Here is a 17554-nt window from a genome sequence, read left to right as displayed (position 1 = left end):
AAATGACATTTTCCATAATTCTAAACTTTTTCAATTCAACAACTCAAATAGGGCAAACGAAAGACCCGAAAAAATCAATAAAATAGAATTCGCAACATTGAACACACCACACCTTAAGAAAGGGCAAAACCAACTCAAACAGGTCACCAATGTACATGGTGCCGGCGCGCATGCAGACGAACACAAAATCTGCGCTGCAAAGATCACATTGGAGCTGGCGCCGCCGACGAGCTGTCACTGCCGTTCCCCTGCTGGTAGAATTGCAGCACGGTATAGACGGTCTGCATGATGGTCATGACGAGGAGGAAGACGGCGGCGGCGAGGGAGAGGAACGCCCAGGGGCTCTGGAAGTAGGTGTGGATGAGGTTGGCCCGCCACATGTTCCACGGCTTCCGGCAGTAGGCGTTCACATGCCGGTGCACGGCGTCGAGCCGGCTCTCCGGCTCCAGCACCACGTCCTTGGAGATGCTGTTGAACAGCTTCGCCACTGCCTTGTCGCTGCCGACGACATTCTGGATGATCCCCTTGGAGCTCAGCAGCGCCACGTCCTTGGCCGAGTCGATTATGTTGTCCATGAAGAAAACGTACGCCGTCACGTCGTTGCCCGCGCCGACGTGCAGCCGCTCGAACGCCATCATGTTCAGGAGCATGTACTCGGTGGAGTCGTCGACGGACACCGCCGGCATGCTCAGCACGCCGTGCCGGAAGCGGATGTCGTGGAGGCTATCCGAGTTGCTCTTCTTGAACCGGATCCCGGCCTCGTACAGCTCCACCGCCGACCGGATGATGTCCGTCTCCGGCTCGTTGTTCCAGCCAGGCCGCGTCTGGTACGTGCCGAGCATGCTCCGGCGGTACACGTCGAGCGGGTGGAGCCCCAGACCGACGCCGGCCGGCGGCAGATGGGACGTCGGAGACAGGAACCTTAGCACCGTCCTGTTGATGACGTCATCGTTCTGCGTGGCGCCCTTCATTCATGAACATGCAAGTGTTGTATTTGATGGTTAGTTTTTTTAGGTATTGTATTTTTACATATGCAAGTATTTGTTGGTTAGTTCTAGTGCAATGGCAAAAGTGCAAGGCATAAAAAGAGTAAGTAAAATAATATTTACTCTGATCGCGTTGTTTCTAATTTGTGACATGTTAGAATTGGTACATGCTAGAAATGAATTCACAAGTTAGAAACGCTAGAAAGAAACTTGTCGCAAAAAAGGGGAAAATGTGACATGTTAGAAATCAATTCACCAAGGAGCTAAATCATGTCAGAGGATTTTTTTTTTGTTTTGGCGAAAAGCTGGACTAAGTTGTGCTAAAAGGCCTTACTGAGTTCCTGTTTTGGAACATGTGAATTGTTCTTGCTTCCTACAGTTACTGAATTGTTTGGTATGAAATAAATTACTATGTGAAATTACTGCGTTACAAAAAAATAAAATAAAAATAAAACTGGTTTCTGGAGAGTATGATGTGATGTAAAAAGTGAAAGAACTCAGAGATCGATGGTGAGATACTATTATCTAGCTTTGCCTCCAATGCCTGGATAAAGCGAAGCATAATATAAAGAGAACCTGCTAATTAACAATGAAAATAATTTACGTACTATGACACTATGCTTGGTATTAGTCCCTGTCGTTAAGGGGCAGAGAAAGTTGTAATTTACCGGAGGTTTGGAGGTCTCGACGGCGACGAGCCTCTCGAGCAGGAGCAGCGGCAGCTGGTTCTCGAGCATGAGCATGTCGCGGCGGATGTAGGGCACCATGTAGAGCACGCCGTGGCTGCTGAAGATGGGGTCGTTGGGCGCGTAGTCGACGTTCTGCTTCAGGCCAGGGCCGGCAGCCCTCATCACCTCCAGCAGGAAGCACCCGTCGACGATCATCATCTCCAGGAACCTCTCCCTGCCGCCGTCCGAGCCGCGCCACTCGGCGCCGAGGTCCAGGTACGCGCTCTCCAGCTGCTCCGCCACCTCCTCCACGGCGGCCGCGAACTCCTCCAGGGGCTGCCTGGCCCGCCGCAGCAGGTGACGCAGCGCCCGGCGCTTGTGCTCCTCCATCGGCCGCAGCTCGGCGTCGCCGTGGTGGAAGGGGCCCAGCGACACGACCTGCGGCCGGTACGCCTTGGGGTTGAGGTCCTTGATGCACGCCGGCACGCGGTAGATGCAGTGGCGCTGCCACCGCGACACCTCCACCGACGCGTCGGCCTCGTTTAGCGTCTTCTCCACGTCCACCACCCACGCCCTCCTGCCACCGCCGCCGGCCGCCATGGATCCGATCCGATCGGCAATTTATATGTATGTGCGTTGATGGTGATATCTGAATTAACCGGAGAATAATTTGATTTCTAGCTAGATAGCCAGTTACTGATCTATGCCTTGATGAAGGGGAGTCAGAATATAATCTAGTCTAGAACTCTAGCTATATATAGTTATATATATGTAGAAGAGATCAGCGTTCATATAGGCATATGAGATTACGTGCGTTGCATGCCACGGCGCGCGTGCTCGGTGCACCGTAAAGAGGCCACGGTCACTCACGTGCATGCATGGCGGCAGCTCCGTTTGGAATTATGATAGCACTGTGCAAAATAGAAATTCAATACCAAGGAGAGTCTATGTAAATCTAGTTGACCGTATGCGAAGACCTAGTTAAAGGGTGAGTATTACAGGGACGGTTACTGCGAGCTACATGCTTTTACAGCTGAGGGATAACGAGAAGAGGCATATATATAATACTACCGCATTTAGGCAGGCTTTACGTAAAGAGATCAATATGCTATAACGACTTATAATTCAGGCGAATGCTAATGATCAGGTGCCTGTTTTTGAATTTTTTTTCTCGACGCCCTGGATTGACCGATTTGAATCCAACGGTGGATCTTCTTTCTTCAACATTTGTCTCTGGCATTTTGCTCACCCGCATCACTTGTCACCATGCTAACCTATCTTCCTTGCGTCCTCCGCTCTGGCACTAGCCCACTAGCTGTCCTTTGTCGTCTGCAGTTGGCAGTGCCCTCGCTGCCCCGCCCCTGTACCCACCTCCTCCGTCAGGCTGGCTTGCTTCCCAGGCATCCCTCTAAGCCTGAAACCACACTGACCCTGAAAATCCCTTCTCCGAATCCAAAACCTTGCCGGCCATGGCATACGCATGCAGCCACCATTGCCTCATCACCGCTCCTAAATTCAGGGACCTGAAATTTAGGAAGCATATTAATTAAGCATAATTAATGCAGTGCGTAAACTATGCGAGAGAAAGATATGTCTGACTAGCTGGCCGGAACACGGAGGAAGCGAGGAATATGTAAAAGGCGCCCTGCTGGGCGTTGTTAGGGATGGTGGCAGCATGTAGGAGAAAATCTGGTGCTAGGACGATAGAGTAGAGGGCAGGGGAGGCATCTCACTGCTTTCAGTGGTCTTCCATGATGAGAAGGAGGAATCAAGAAAGGAAGCTCCAGGTCCATGTGAATCAAGTGACACATAGGCTGTCATCTAGTATGCAACATGAGCAATTCCAATTATACTGGTTCATCATGTATGGTACTCCCATCCAAAGAGTTACATACTCTTGAACAACAAGAGTATGAGCAATTCCAATTATATACTTTCATCTAGTATGTTTTATTTGCATCGAGAAAAAAAGGTTTCTATATGAATTTTTATTTCCATGTTGGGGACGGCTCTGCAGGAAGGTGGAGTGGGTTTGCGACAAAAGGGTTGGGTACTTCGGCACAGCAAGGAGGCGGATGCCCATGCGCTCAACTTTGAAGAAAACAATTTAGGGTAATATAGGGGGCTGGACATGCGAATTTGATATGTACATTGATTTTTTTTTAGATAAATGAAATAATTCCGGCCTTTTGCATCCACCGATGCATACAGCCCCAAAAAGTTTATTGCAAAGTCTCGATCTGAACGATTAAAGAACCAAAAGGAAAAAAATGCAACGTATAAGGCAAATAGACTCTTGTTCATTATTACATAGTCTCATTATCAGAATTATCCGCATAATCTATAATTAAGCCGCCACCCATGCTTGGCGAACATATCCATCGCCATCACCTCTAATGCTTGGGACACCCTCAAGAAGTCTTCCCTTTGACCCTCCCTCTGTAGCAACCTCCAAAATCGTAACCAATATGTTCTCCTGAATATTGCCTGCATTAAGGTAATATTAGGATTATGATTAAAAATTATATCATTTCGGCATATCCATATTGACCAAAAGATGGCTGCTACCCCAACTAGCATCTTGTTCTTAGTTTTTGTTCCCATTTCTCTTAACCAACCATCTATAATGTGACCCATACTGCTAAGTTTTTTAATACCTAAGGCCATTGAGATTATTTGCCAACAGGATCTAGCAAAGGGACATTGAAAGAAAAGGTGATTAATAGTTTTATTTTGATTACAAAAGAACACTTTTGGTTACCATCCCAGTTCCTTTTTATCAGATTATCCTTGGTCAAAAGAACACCTTTATCTAAATACCACAAGAAAACCTTAATCTTTAGCGGAATCTTGAGTTTCCACAGACATTTGGCATTGCTAATTGTCGGTTGAGATTTCATTTGCTTGTACATGGATTGAACTGAGAATATTCCATGTGCATGCAAATCTCACCTGAAAGTGTTTTGTTCATTACATAATCGAACCGAAGCAATTTTTGACACCATATGTTGCCAAGTAACTAATTTATCCCCCACAATGGGTCTGCCAAAGGATAGGTTCAATGGTGAAGATTGCATAACATCAGACACTGTAGCTTGACTCCCTCGAACCACATTATAAAGTGTCGGATATTGCACACTGAGGACTATCGTCTAGCCATCTATCATTCTAAAACTTAGTCTGGCATCCATTTTTGACCTGGAAGGAACCCCATTTGAGGAATGCATTTTTTACCTTCATAAGCCCTGACCAGAAATGAGAATCACCTGGTTTCCCTTCTACTTAGGTTAAAGTTTTACCACTGAGATACTTGTTTCTAAGCATTCTTTGCCAAACTCCATCCTCATTAAGTACTCGATAAAGCCACTTGCTAAGGAGGCATACATTCTTAATCGAGAGGTCAATAATGCCAAGACCTCTCTGGTCTTTTGGCTGGCAAAGAATGTTCTATCTAGCAAGTCTATATTTTTTCTTGTGGTTATCCCCTTGTCAAAAGAATCTGGATCTAAGATAGTCCAATCTTTTAAGCACACCCTGGGGGATCTCAAAGAATAACATCATAAATAAAGGGAGACAGCTTAAGAATGAGTTGATGATCACTAATCTGCCCCCAACAGACATTAGTTTCCCCTTTCAACTGCTTAATTTCTTTTCGAACCTTTCTTCGACCTCTCTCCAATATGTATTCCTTAGTTTCTTATGCATCATTGGAATACCGAGGTATCGAAAAGGTACTTGTCTAATATCACAACCAAATAATTATGCGTATTGGGCCTCACATTTTTTAGCGTCACCATAACAGAATAGTTCATTTTTATGAAATTTTATCTTCAGACCAGAGAGTTGTTCAAAAACACAAAGTATGAGCTTCATATTTTTAGCCTTTTCAAGATCATGATCCATGAAGATGATAGTATCATCTGCATATTGCAGAATTGATAAACCATCATCCACAAGTTGTGGAACAACTCCATCGATCTGCCCATCCTCTTTTGCTCTTGCTATTAGAATAGTAAGTATATCAGCTACAATATTGAAGAGAATAGGCGATAGGGGATCACCCTGTCTGTCGGAGGATGAACTTCTGTCGCAGGGATCCCGAGAGACCCTGTCGGTGTATTCGGAACCAGGGGTCCCTGAGTCCTGAGACCGGACCGGCCGTCCGCCACATGTCACCATCCCGCGGGGTCCACCCTACAGGAGAAGAAGAAACTAAGTCCCGGGGGAAGGTGCTCGGGGCCGTTGCCTCTAGGTTCCCGAGCACCCCGGTTCCCCGATGATCCACAGAGTCCAAATACCGGGAGAGAGTGCTCGGGGCTGCACGTGGCAGCCCCCGAGGACTCGGTTCCCCGAAGGTCTCATCCAAGTGCTCGGGAGAGAGTGCTCGGGGCTGCACGTGGCAGCCCCCGAGGACTCGGTTCCCCGAAGGTCTCACCCAAGTGCTCGGGAGAGAGTGCTCGGGGCTGCACGTGGCAGCCCCCGAGGACTCGGTTCCCCGAAGGTCTCACCCAAGTGCTCGGGAGAGAGTGCTCGGGGCTGCACGTGGCAGCCCCCGAGGACTCGGTTCCCCGAAGGTCTCATCCAAGTGCTCGGGAGAGAGTGCTCGGGGCTGCACGTGGCAGCCCCCGAGGACTCGGTTCCCCGAAGGTCTCACCCAAGTGCTCGGGAGAGAGTGCTCGGGGCTGCACGTGGCAGCCCCCGAGGACTCGGTTCCCCGAAGGTCTCACCCAAGTGCTCGGGAGAGAGTGCTCGGGGCTGCACGTGGCAGCCCCCGAGGGTTCGGTTCCCCGAAGGTCTCACCCAAGTGCTCGGGAGAGAGTGTTCGCGCAAGATCGTCCGACGACTCGAAGGGTCCCATCGTCGGGGTGTCAGCCAGTCAAGGGCCCAATGCCGTATTTAATAGGCACGCGCGGCCTGACATCCTGACATCCTGACATTCTCAGTTGCCCACGCCCCAGTGTCAGACCCTGCCATGCACTGGCAGGGGGGCGTGGGTCCATTAAATGCACGGGTCCCATCCTGTTTCATCTGGATGCCTTGGGATAACGTTGCCAGGATCAAAGCGCTCTGCCTGCCACCCTGCCCTGGCAGAAGAACAAGACAGGGTGGGCGCACCGGGCACCTCTGAGGCTGCCCGGTGGGCCCCCTTAATGGCGCCGCAGGGCATCCACAGTGGCGGGTGGTCGGATGCGCACCGCATTTTTCCACCGCCCCTGTCACTTCGCCAAAATGGAATGATGACGCCTTTTCTCCGTGGCACCTTGGCACTCGCATCCCCTCTTTCCCATTCAGGATATGTCGGGGTCGGCGCGCCTATAAAAGGAAAGGATGGAGAACACGTAAAAAGGAGAAAAAAAAGAAAGAGGACGCAGACGCTCGAACCAGCTCAAGCCAAGCTAGAACACGAGAGCCTCAAGCTCTCTGTAAGTGGCTCTCTCTTGTAACCAGATACATCCTTGAAGAATTCCCTTCAAGGATAGATATAGCACTCACACAGGAGTAGGGTGTTACGCCTCCGCGCGGCCCGAACCTGTCTAAACCCCGGGGCACCCATCTTTCTCGCACTAGGGCGATCATCTCCCACCAGCCACTGTATTTATTTCCGTTCTCGCTTATTTCCCAGACAAGCTTATCCAGGATCATCCCCCCGGCCGAATCTCTAAAAAGGGGTCTCTCGAGATCCCTGCGACAGGAGTTCACCCTCCGACAGCTGGCGCGCCAGGTAGGGGGGATTATCCCTGGATTGTTTGTTTCGCTTTCTTCCCACAGGAAAAGATGGCCGGTGGGCATCGCCTCCAGCGTTCCGGCTCCACTTCCAGTGACGGGGCGCTGCCCGACGCCAGAGGAGGCCCAGTCGCTGCTGCGTACCAGCAACAGCCACCATCCACGTGCACGGTTTTTCCCGCTCAAGGGGATCAAGGCGCTGGGCCCATCAGGGCTACCGCCGCCGCTGCCGACGCACTTTCCGACCCCCAGCAGGTGGTCGGGACTCCGGCTGCCAGGTCCGCCTCTGGACCGCGTCGGGTGCCACCACGACGCGGGCTCGCTTTCAGCGAGGCCAGCCCAGGGAGCGTGCTGCTTGCAGCACATGCTCTCCTTAGGCACCCGCCCGTTCAGGCCACGCCGAACACTCCGGAAGGCCGGTGGATACAAGATGTCGTCGCTTTGGTCGGCACTGCTCGTCGCCAGGTGCAGGCCGGGAGTCCTCGCACCACTTCCCGGCATGGTGCCGCCAGAGCCGGCTCCTCAACGGGCAACACCCGCACGGGCCGAGGGGTCTCCAGGCGGAGTGCCGTCCCCCTGGTCGTATCTGAAGCCCAGGACCTTCGTTTGCGCCTTGACGAGCAGAGGGGCCACGAGGATGCCTGAGTTACTCTCGAGCGTCAGCGGGAGACCCGGTAGGGGGTCGGGGCAGAGGACCAGGCCTCCTCTCTCCCGGCTCAAGGCCGCCGGGGATCCCCGGCTCGCCGCCACTCGCCACCGAGGACCCCCGCTTGCGCTGCGGGGTACGGCACCGGCTGCCGTGCCTTCACCGCCGAGCTCCGCCGGGTCAGGTGGCCTTCCAAGTTCCGCCCCGAGCTGCCAGAGAAGTAGGATGGGTCCATCGACCCCGTCGAGTTCCTCCAGATCTACACAACGGCCGTCCAAGCGGCCGGAGGCAGCGAAAAGGTGATGGCAAACTACTTTCATGTTGCCCTGAGGGGCTCCGCCCGCTCTTGGCTTATGAACTTACCCCCAGGGTCTATCGGCTCCTGGGATGACCTGTGCCACCAGTTCGTGGCCAATTTTCAGGGCACGTTTACGCGTCCCGGTTTGGAGTGCGACCTCCACGCCGTCCAACAGCAGGAAGGGGAGACGCCACGATGCTTTATCCAGCATTTCAGCCAGGTTCGCAACACCATTCCACGAGTGGCCCCCCACGCTGTTATTGTTGCTTTCCGGCAGGGCGTCCGCGATGAGCGGATGCTCGAAAATCTAGGTACGCACGAGATCGAGACCACTGCGGAACTCTTCGCACTAGCCGATAAGTGCGCCATGGCTGCGGAGGCCAGGGCGTGGCATGCTCCTCGCCCCGCCTCCGACTAGCCAAGTTCTTCCCGCTCCGACAAGCGGGAAAAGAAGAAGAGAAGGAAGCGCGAGGCCGCTCCCGTTGAGCCAACCCAGGTCCCCACTTGCAGGGTACTGCAAGAGCCCGATCACCGGCAAGAGCGCCGGCCGGGTGTCGATCGACGCCCCGTCAGGGCCCCTGCTCGGGCTCCTCCTCGGGCCTCCGTGCCTACGAGGGCCCCGGCTCCAGCAAGGGCACCAGCTCCAGCGAGAGCCCCGGCCCCTGGCCGAGCTCCCGCTCCAGCGAGGGCCCCCGCTCCCGCGGGGCCCGAGCCAGGTAAATGGTGTCCCATACACCAGACCAGATGGCACGACCTCACGGAGTGTCATACGGTCAAAGGACTCGTGGAGCAGCGCCAGAGGGAGCGCGACGAGTCCCGTGGAGGAGGCGATACTGAGGTCGCCCCCGACAACGCCGAGCTCGGCTTCCAGGAGCCCGAGCACACCGTCGCCTTCATCGACGGGGGCGCGTATATGCCTTCCTCGCGCCATGGCATCAAGGTCATGCAACGTGAGGTGTGCTCGGCAACCCCGAGCGAGGAGGCCGCAATGCCCCTAAGGTGGTCGGATACTTCGATCACGTTCAGCATGGCTGATCACCCCGCCAGTACTGCAGCCGTGGGGCGACTACCTTTGGTAGTGTCCCCCACTGTCTGCAATGTCAAGGTCGGCAGGGTGCTGATCGACGGTGGTGCTGGCCTCAACCTCCTTTCTAAGGAGGCTTTTGAGAAGCTGTAGGTGTCTTCCCGACGCCTAAAGCCGTCGCTCCCTTTCTGTGGAGTGACCCCTGGGCACTCCCTGCCCCTCGGGCAGGTTGAGTTGCCTGTCACGTTCGGGAGCCGGGACAACTTCCGCACGAAGTGCGTCCTCTTCGATGTCGCGGAGCTCCCTCTCCCCTACAACGCCATCCTCGGGCGTCCGGTGCTCGCCAAGTTTATGATGGCCGTGCATTATGCATACCTTACGGTTAAGATGCCCAGCCCCGCAGGCTCCATCTCTGTGATCGCCGATTCCTGCGGCGCCGTCTCCTGCGCTGAACAGTCATACATGGCTCTGGTCTCAGCGCAGGCCGAGGTCGATGGCTCTACAGGGGGCCCGGGACCCTCTTCATCCAAACCCCGACTCGCCGCCGACACCTCTGTTCCAACGAAGGAGGTCGTGGTGGGCGAAGACGCTACCCAGGTTGTCCGTATCGACAGCAACCTGAGCAGCAAATAGGAAAGCACGCTCGTCGCCTTCCTCCGGGCTAATGTAGACGTGTTTGCCTGGCAACCGTCCGACATGCCCGGGATCCCTGGGGAGGTGATCGAGCATCACTTGGCGGTGCGTCCGGACGCCCACCCGGTGAAGCAGAAGGTCCGGCGGCAGGCGCCAGAGCGCCAGGAGTTTATCCGCGAACAAGTCAGCAAGCTCCTCAACGCCGGATTCATCCGAGAAGTCCTCCACCCCGACTGGCTAGCAAACCCAGTCATCGTCCCAAAGGCCAATGGCAAGCTCCGCATGTGTGTGGACTACACCGACCTAAATAAGGCTTGCCCTAAAGATCCCTTCCCCTTACCTCGCATTGATCAAATTATAGATTCAACTGCGGGATGCGATCTTTTATGCTTTCTAGATGCAAACTCTGGGTATCACCAGATTCGCATGGCCGTAGGGGACGAGGAAAAAACTGCTTTTACCACCCCGGTGGGGACTTATTGCTACATGTCAATGCCTTTCGGCCTGCGCAACGCTGGATCATCCTTCCAGTGCGCTATTCGTATTACTCTTGACTCGCAGGTTGGCCGTAACGTCGAGGCTTACATCGACGACCTCGTGGTCAAAACCCGAGACCGTGCCACCCTGCTCGAGGACCTTGCCGAGACTTTCAACAGTCTCCGTTCTACCCGCCTCAAGCTTAACCCGGAGAAGTGTGTCTTCGGGGTGCCGGCGGGCAAGCTCCTTGGTTTCTTGGTCTCTGGCCGAGGGATCGAGGTCAATCCAGAAAAGATCCGGGCCATCGAGCAGATGCGACCCCCGGTTCGACTCAAGGAGGTCCAGCGCCTCACCAGCTGCATGGCAGCCCTCGGGCGCTTCATCTCCAAGCTCGGGGAGCGAGGGCTCCCCCTCTTCAAGCTTCTGAAGAAATCCGGTCGTTTTGACTGGACGCCGGAGGCCAAGCAGGCCTTCCGCGACTTAAAGAAGTACCTTACTTCGCCACCCGTGCTGGTGGCTCCCTCTCAAGGTGAGCCCCTACTACTCTACGTTTCGGCCACTCCTCAGGTCGTGAGCATAGTGCTGGTGGTGGAGCGCGACGAGTATTTGGGGCCAGGTGCTGGGTCCCAGCTCCCAGAGGCCCCCGACCACTCACTTGTCCTCGCGGCTCCCCCTGGGCAAGGGGTCGAGCCCGAGCACACTGCTCTTCCCAGCCAAGGAGTCGAGCCCGAGTGCCCGGCCAGCCCCGACCGTGCCGCCAACACTGGGGGCTGCAGTAGCCCCCCGGGTGGAGCCGCCATCCGGGCTCGCCGGGTGCAGCGACCGGTGTACTTCGTCAGCGAAGTCCTCCGGGAAGCCAAGACAAGGTATCCCCAGGCACAGAAGCTACTCTATGCCGTGCTCGTTGCCTCCCGGAAGCTGCGCCATTACTTCCAGGCGCACAAGGTCTCGGTGGTTACCACTTATCCACTGGGACCCATTCTCCGGAACCGGGAAGGCACCGGGCGCGTTGTCAAATGGGCAGTAGAGCTGGCGGAGTTCGACCTACACTTCGTCAGTCGCCAGGCAATCAAAAGCCAGGCGCTCTCTGACTTCTTGGCCGAGTGGACGCCCGTCCCCTGCGTCGTCCCAGAAGAGGTCTCTGCCTATCCCGGGCACGACGCGCCCGGGTACTGGGTCATGCACTTCGACGGCTCCCTCTCGCTGAAAGGCGCAGGGGCCGGAGTGGTTCTCACCTCCCCAACGGGTGAAGAGCTCCGGTACGTCGTACAGTTGCAGTTCCGTGCATCCAACAACATGGCCGAGTATGAAGGTCTCATCGCCGACCTCCGGGCTGCGGTGGGGCTCGGGATTCGTCGCCTCCTGGTCAAAGGGGACTCCCAACTGGTCGTCAACCAGGTATCCAAGGAGTACCAGTGCATGGATCCTCAAATGGCGGTGTACGTGGCTGCAGTCAGGAAGCTCGAGAGACGCTTCGACGGCCTCGAATTGCGGCATATCCCTCGCCGCGACAATGCTCCGACCGACGAGCTCTCTCGCCTGTCCTCCTCACGTGCGCGCGTCCCTGCCGGAGTCTTTGAAGAAAGACTCGCACGGCCTTCCATCCTGCCTACCGAATAGGATGAAGGGGAAACCTCGAACTCAATTCAGGGGACCCCGGCGGTGCCCTCAGTGGGAAGCCCCGTCAGGGCGCCGCCGTCCGGTGAGTGTGCTGTGCTCGCCGAATGTTCTCAAGATGCCTCGTGGATGTCTGACATCCGAGGGTACTTGAAAGAAAAGTTCCTACCCGAGGATGAGGCGTCTGCCGAATGAGTTGCTCGGCAGTCCAGACGCTATGCCATAGTAGATGGGGATCTCTACCGGCGTAGCACAGGAGGTGTCCTCCTGAAATGCATCTCCCGGGCAGAAGGCGGCGATCTTCTCGCTGAGGTCCACGAGGGCGAGTGCGGTGGCCATTCATCGTTCCGCACGCTGGTCGGGAAGGCCTTCCGGCAAGGTTTCTACTGGCCTACAGCTCTCCAGGATGCTTCCGAGCTGGTTCGGCGCTGCAGGGCGTGCCAGTTCCATGCAAAGTAGATTCACCAGCCAGCTCAGGCTCTTCATACCATTCCCCTGTCATGGCCTTTCGCGGTCTGGGGTTTGGACATTTTGGGTCCATTCCCCCAAGCAATCGGGGGCTATGCATACCAATATGTCGCTATCGACAAGTTCACCAAGTGGCCGGAGGCGGTCCCAGTCATCAAGGTGACCAAAAACACGGCACTCCAGTTTATCCGCGGCATCACCAGCCGCTTTAGCGTCTCGAACCGGATCATCACCGACAACGGCACCCAGTTCACAAGTGCCTTGTTCGGGGACTATTGCGAAGATCTCGGCATCAAGCTCTGCTTCGCTTCCGTCGCTCATCCTCGGAGTAACGGGCAGGTCGAGCGCGCCAATGCGGAGATACTGAAGGGCCTCAAAACCCGGACCTATAACGTGCTCGATAAGCACGGGAAGGGATGGGTGGACGAGCTGCCAGCCGTGCTGTGGGCCAATCGGACTACGCCAAGCCGCGCCACCGGGGAGACTCCGTTCTTCCTCGTCTATGGCGCCGAAGCAGTCCTCCCCTCCGAGCTCACTCTGGGCTCCCCTCGAGTGCATGCATACTCTGAGGGTGAGCAGGAGCGGCAAAGACGCGACGACGTGGACTACCTGGAAGAGCGCCGACGGCGTGCCGCTGTCCGGGCGGCTCGGTATCAGCAGAGTCTACGGCGGTATCATCTGCGCCATGTCCGGGCCCGGTCTCTCGAGGTGGGGGACCTAGTTCTCCGACGCGTCCAGTCGCGCGAAGGAATGAATAAGCTGTCCCCTGTGTGGGAAGGTCCTTTCACCGTGATCGCGGTCCCGCGGGCAGGTTCTTTCAGGTTGGCGCCGGAGGAAGGACAGCCACTCCCGAATCCGTGGAACATCGAGCATCTCCGACGCTTCTACCCATAGATGGTCGTGCTCGCGGCTCAGGTCAGCAAGGCCGGGGGCTTCTCCCCACCCAAGCAGTCCGAGGGCTTCGCCCCTTGGGTAAGTCGCTGTCGCCCAACCTTGTAAATATTGCACATTCAGTATTTCGATAAGCAATCACTATGTCAAAATATTTTTTCTGGATTCCGTATGTTTAATCTGTCTGGTAAGGTGCTCGGTTGTGCGAGAAAAAGTTCGCTCTCTCATTTTCCCCGCTGATAAAAGAATCCCAATCGGTATGCATGCGAGCAGTCGCCGCTGACTTACGTCCGGCATGGTAGGCTATGGTGTTCGGTGTCGTGGCAGGCTCCCGGGCACTACCGAGTTTCGGGGTGCTCTGGGTAATCCCATCGCTCGAGCCGCTCAAGTAGTCCGGAGCTCGGGCCCCCGGAGCGGGCTGTTGGTGCTCGGTCTGGTCTGTCATACCCGGGCGCCATCGAACCATAGGACCTCTGGGTTATGCCTCTGCCCGCTCTTGTCCGCCGGTTTGGGTGTTCGAGAGGTCTCGGGTCAAAAACGAGAGCAGTCTATAGCAAGTACCGCACTAACAGAGTGCACCAGACAAAGAAATTCTATATTCTCTCTTAAGTCACAGGCTGGCAATCACGAGCAGTTCGGCCGCGAGGGTTTCAATGCCCCGGTCTCTGGTCGGCCCCTAGGGTCCTCGGGTGGTCCTACCACTTAGGCATGGGTGGTCGAGATCACCCGACCCCAGGAGCCACGTATGCCTCTTGGCACTCGGGCGCTCCGTTGGAAGAATCAAGTTCCCGGGCACCCGAGCTCGGAAGCATGTCCCTCCTGGATCGGTGGGCCGGAAGGCCGACAGCTGTCCGGTGAGTGGTTACATTCAGGCAAGTCTGCTTTCGGTAAATTCATCTTCCCGAGTCATTCTCGGGGGCTCTCGCGCCTTAATCTGTTCGGTGAGGTGGTTTCCTCGCATGCAAAAACCCTGCTGCGCGTCTACTTTTTCCCAGAACGACAGAACGGTTTGCAGAAAGGAGTAGCGCGCGTGTGGTAATGTCTGACCGAAGCCCTTCGTGGTGGTCGTGGTGTTCGGTCCGCTTTTAAGGACCCCGAGCACTACCGAGTCCTCGGGTACCCTGGGTAATCCTATCACTCGAGCTGCTCGGGTAGTCCTGAGCTCAGGTCTCGGGGGCGGGCTGTCAGTGCTCGGTCCGGCCCGTTTTAAGCCCGGGCACCATTGGACCACGAGGACTCTTGGTCACATTCTCGCCCGCACGCGTCTCCCTTCTACTAACTGAGTGGTCGCAAAGTGAAAAAGTGTTCACTAGGCACGGCGTGTTCCGAGCAGGATTGATCCATCTCCCGGGCAAGGAAGTCTGTGTCTTTGTTGTTAACTTAGGCAATGCGGACTCGCGAGAGCTCGAAGGCCGACTGCGCCAGCAACAGCGATCAGGACCACTTTATCCTCGGGGATGGGAAGGTCGGGAACGACCCGACTGAGTATTCCCCGGGACTTCAAGGTGAAACTCCAGAAGAAGCATCAAACGCTCAGAGAAATTGGAGTTGCGAGCTCAAGGAAAAACTGCCATTAATATTCACAGGATAGGTACAAGGCATTTTCTAAGAGTTCACTCCTACATCTACATTCATCAAGACAACAAAAGAAAAAAGACTACAAAAGATCTAGTCGGCCGCACAGGCGTCGGCTGAACCCTCTAAGTCGTCCTCGGGGGCTGGCGGCGGCGGCACCTCTTGCCTGAAGCCGGCCGCCACCACGGCGGCGGTACTCCGGACCGCTACCCGGGCGACCTCTCCCTCAGCCTCGACCACTCCCTCCCGCGCCGGCTCCAGCGGGAAGTTTGGGTCCCTGCTTCGGTAGCAGGCCAGAACGTGCTCGGCCACTGCATGTGCCAAGCCACGTCCCTCCCGGGTGGCGAGTTCCTGGACTGCCCAAGGCAGGGCCTCGAGGCGCTCGCAGACCTGCTGCAGCCCCAACACTTGTCGTGCGGGGCCATCGCCCTTCTCGCCTTCAACGAGCCGTCCGAGACCACCCTTCTCTACGGCCCGCCGCATCCGCCGGAGTATATCTTCCAGCATATGCTCGAGGTTGACCCGCGAGACAAAGGCGGTCTCGAGCTTCTCCTTGGCGGCCCGCAGCTGCGCCTCGAGTCCCTGGTTCCCGACCGGACTGGAAGAACCGCCAACTGCTGCGGGGGCGGCAGCCTGCTTCGTCTTGGCCACCACCTCGGATAAAGCGCGTTCGCGGGCGGCCAGTTCCGCCTCATGCTTCGCGTTCTGCTCCGCCCTGGTCGCCATGGCCGCCGCCGCCGCATCAGCCTCGCCTTCTCGACGACTCAGTTCGCCTTCTCGGCGACTCAGCTCGCCCTCCCGCCGGGCCAGCGCGTCCTCCTTTTGGGCCACCGAATTCTCCCGGGCGTCGAGGTCCGACGCCGACAACTCATTGTCCACCTCCCGGATGGAGACGTTCTTCTCCCAGCGGTGGATCTCTTCTCTGATCTTCCGGAGGTCGTCTTCCCAGCGCTGGAGGTCGGCACGTGTCTTCTCGGCCGCGCCCTCCCGGCGGGTCAGCTCGGCTTGCCGATCCTCCGCCGCCTGCTCACGAGCTGTGGCTGCCATCTCCCTCTCCTGCGCCTGCCCCATCCTGGCAAGGGCCTCGGCAGCTTGCTGCTTCGATGCCTCAGCCAGGCGGGCGGCGTCTTCTCGTTCCCACGCGGCCTCTGCCCGCACGGTCTTCAAAATTTCTTGTTCCCGCGCGGCTTCCGCGCGGATGTCATCTAAGAGCTTCTGCTCCCGCGCGGCCGCCACGCGGGCCTCCTCCTGGGCGCCCGCCAGCTGCGCCTTCTCCATCGCCAGGCGGGCGCGCTCAGCTTCAAGCTCCCCCTCCTTAGCATCCACCGCTGCGCCCAGCCGCCCGACCGCTACTTTGACACCTTCAATGGCGGCCAGGAAAGGGTCGGCAGGGGCCCAGGCTTCTCCGCAGAGTGCCTCCAGGGGGGCCGAGCTCTCTACAGGGCCCCGCGCTACCATCCGCCCCGGGCTCTGCCTGCCCGGGGTAGGCTCCGCCGGCGCCGAAGACTCAGACAGCGGCCGCATTCCCGCATCGGCCGCCCTGTCCGCCGGCCCCGGCAGGGCATCCACCTCCCCCATCATCCGCCCCGGGCTCTCCGCGCCTGGGGTTGGTTCCGCCGGCACCAAAGATTTGGATGGCTGCTCCGTCTCTCTCCCGCTGGCCGTCGCCTCCGCCTCTCTTCCGCTGGCCGCCACGACGATTGGCGCCTCCACCGTTCCGGTGCCCGCCTCCGTCGGAGCTGCAGGCGGGCTCGGTTCTCGTCTCGGCGCCCGCTCTTTCTCCGTCGCAGTAGCACCTGCGGACGGCCTACGGGAGACAAATGAAAAATGCCGAAGCTTAGTTCGGGCCAGAAATGCCCATGGAAAAGCAAGAAAGGAGACTCACTGATATCGCCATTTGGCCGCTGGGAGCCTGATGTCCGGGTCCGGCGCTGTCGGTCCGGACTCCTCCCGCCGCCTCTTCCGCTGGGGGCTCAGCTGAACCGTTGCGCGGGCCTCGGGCGCCACCGGGCGGGCCTCGTGTGCCACCGCGCGGGTCTCGTGTGCCGCCGCGCGGGTCTCGGTTTCCGCCATGCGGGTCACGGGCGCCGGTGCAGGCCCCATCCGCACCAGACGCGGTGCCAGCACTGGAAATGCCGCCGCTGCCGTTGGCGACGGCGGAGAGTCTGGCACTAGGATTAGGGCCCGGGGACGCTTTCCCCGATCTCCCGGCACCACCTCTTCGACGACTTCAGTCGCGCCCTCCTCCCTGACACGGCGGCTGCTGCCTACGGCGACCCCTTCACCAGCCCGTGCCGAGCTGCCAGCGACCTCCTCGCCAAGTAGCTCCTCCAGCCCGGGGAGTTCGGAGGCCTCGGGACTCCGGCTTCTTGGCCGGTCCACAGGTCCCTGGGCGTCGAACTCCGGCAGCCCCGCCATAATGGCCACCCGGTTGGGGTTGGCGCAGAGCGCCATCTCCGGCCACGGGAGCTCCGTCCGGCCCATGTCCTCCGTTCCGGTGATCACCCGTGTCATCCCCCACAGTTCCGCCTGCCCCAGATCTCAGCT

The 17554-nt window shown here is 57.2% G+C and overlaps 1 protein-coding gene across 1 annotated transcript; it reads right to left on the bottom strand.

Moving 5' to 3' along the window:
* Positions 1-93: 93 nt before the first annotated feature.
* LOC133887340 (UPF0481 protein At3g47200-like) lies at positions 94-2329 on the bottom strand. Its single transcript, XM_062327269.1, has 2 exons — positions 1655-2329; positions 94-953 (listed from the first exon to the last, which is right to left on the bottom strand). Exons 1-2 carry the CDS (start codon positions 2252-2254, stop codon positions 204-206), a joined length of 1350 nt encoding a protein of 449 aa, XP_062183253.1. The 5' UTR covers positions 2255-2329; the 3' UTR covers positions 94-203.
* Between the last annotated feature and the right edge of the window lie 15225 nt (positions 2330-17554).

Source organism: Phragmites australis, chromosome 12 (genome assembly GCF_958298935.1).
Source record: "Phragmites australis chromosome 12, lpPhrAust1.1, whole genome shotgun sequence".
Classification (NCBI taxonomy): Eukaryota; Viridiplantae; Streptophyta; class Magnoliopsida; order Poales; family Poaceae; genus Phragmites; species Phragmites australis.
Note: the sequence above shows the minus strand (reverse complement) of the source record. Positions and strands in the feature narration are given on the sequence as shown.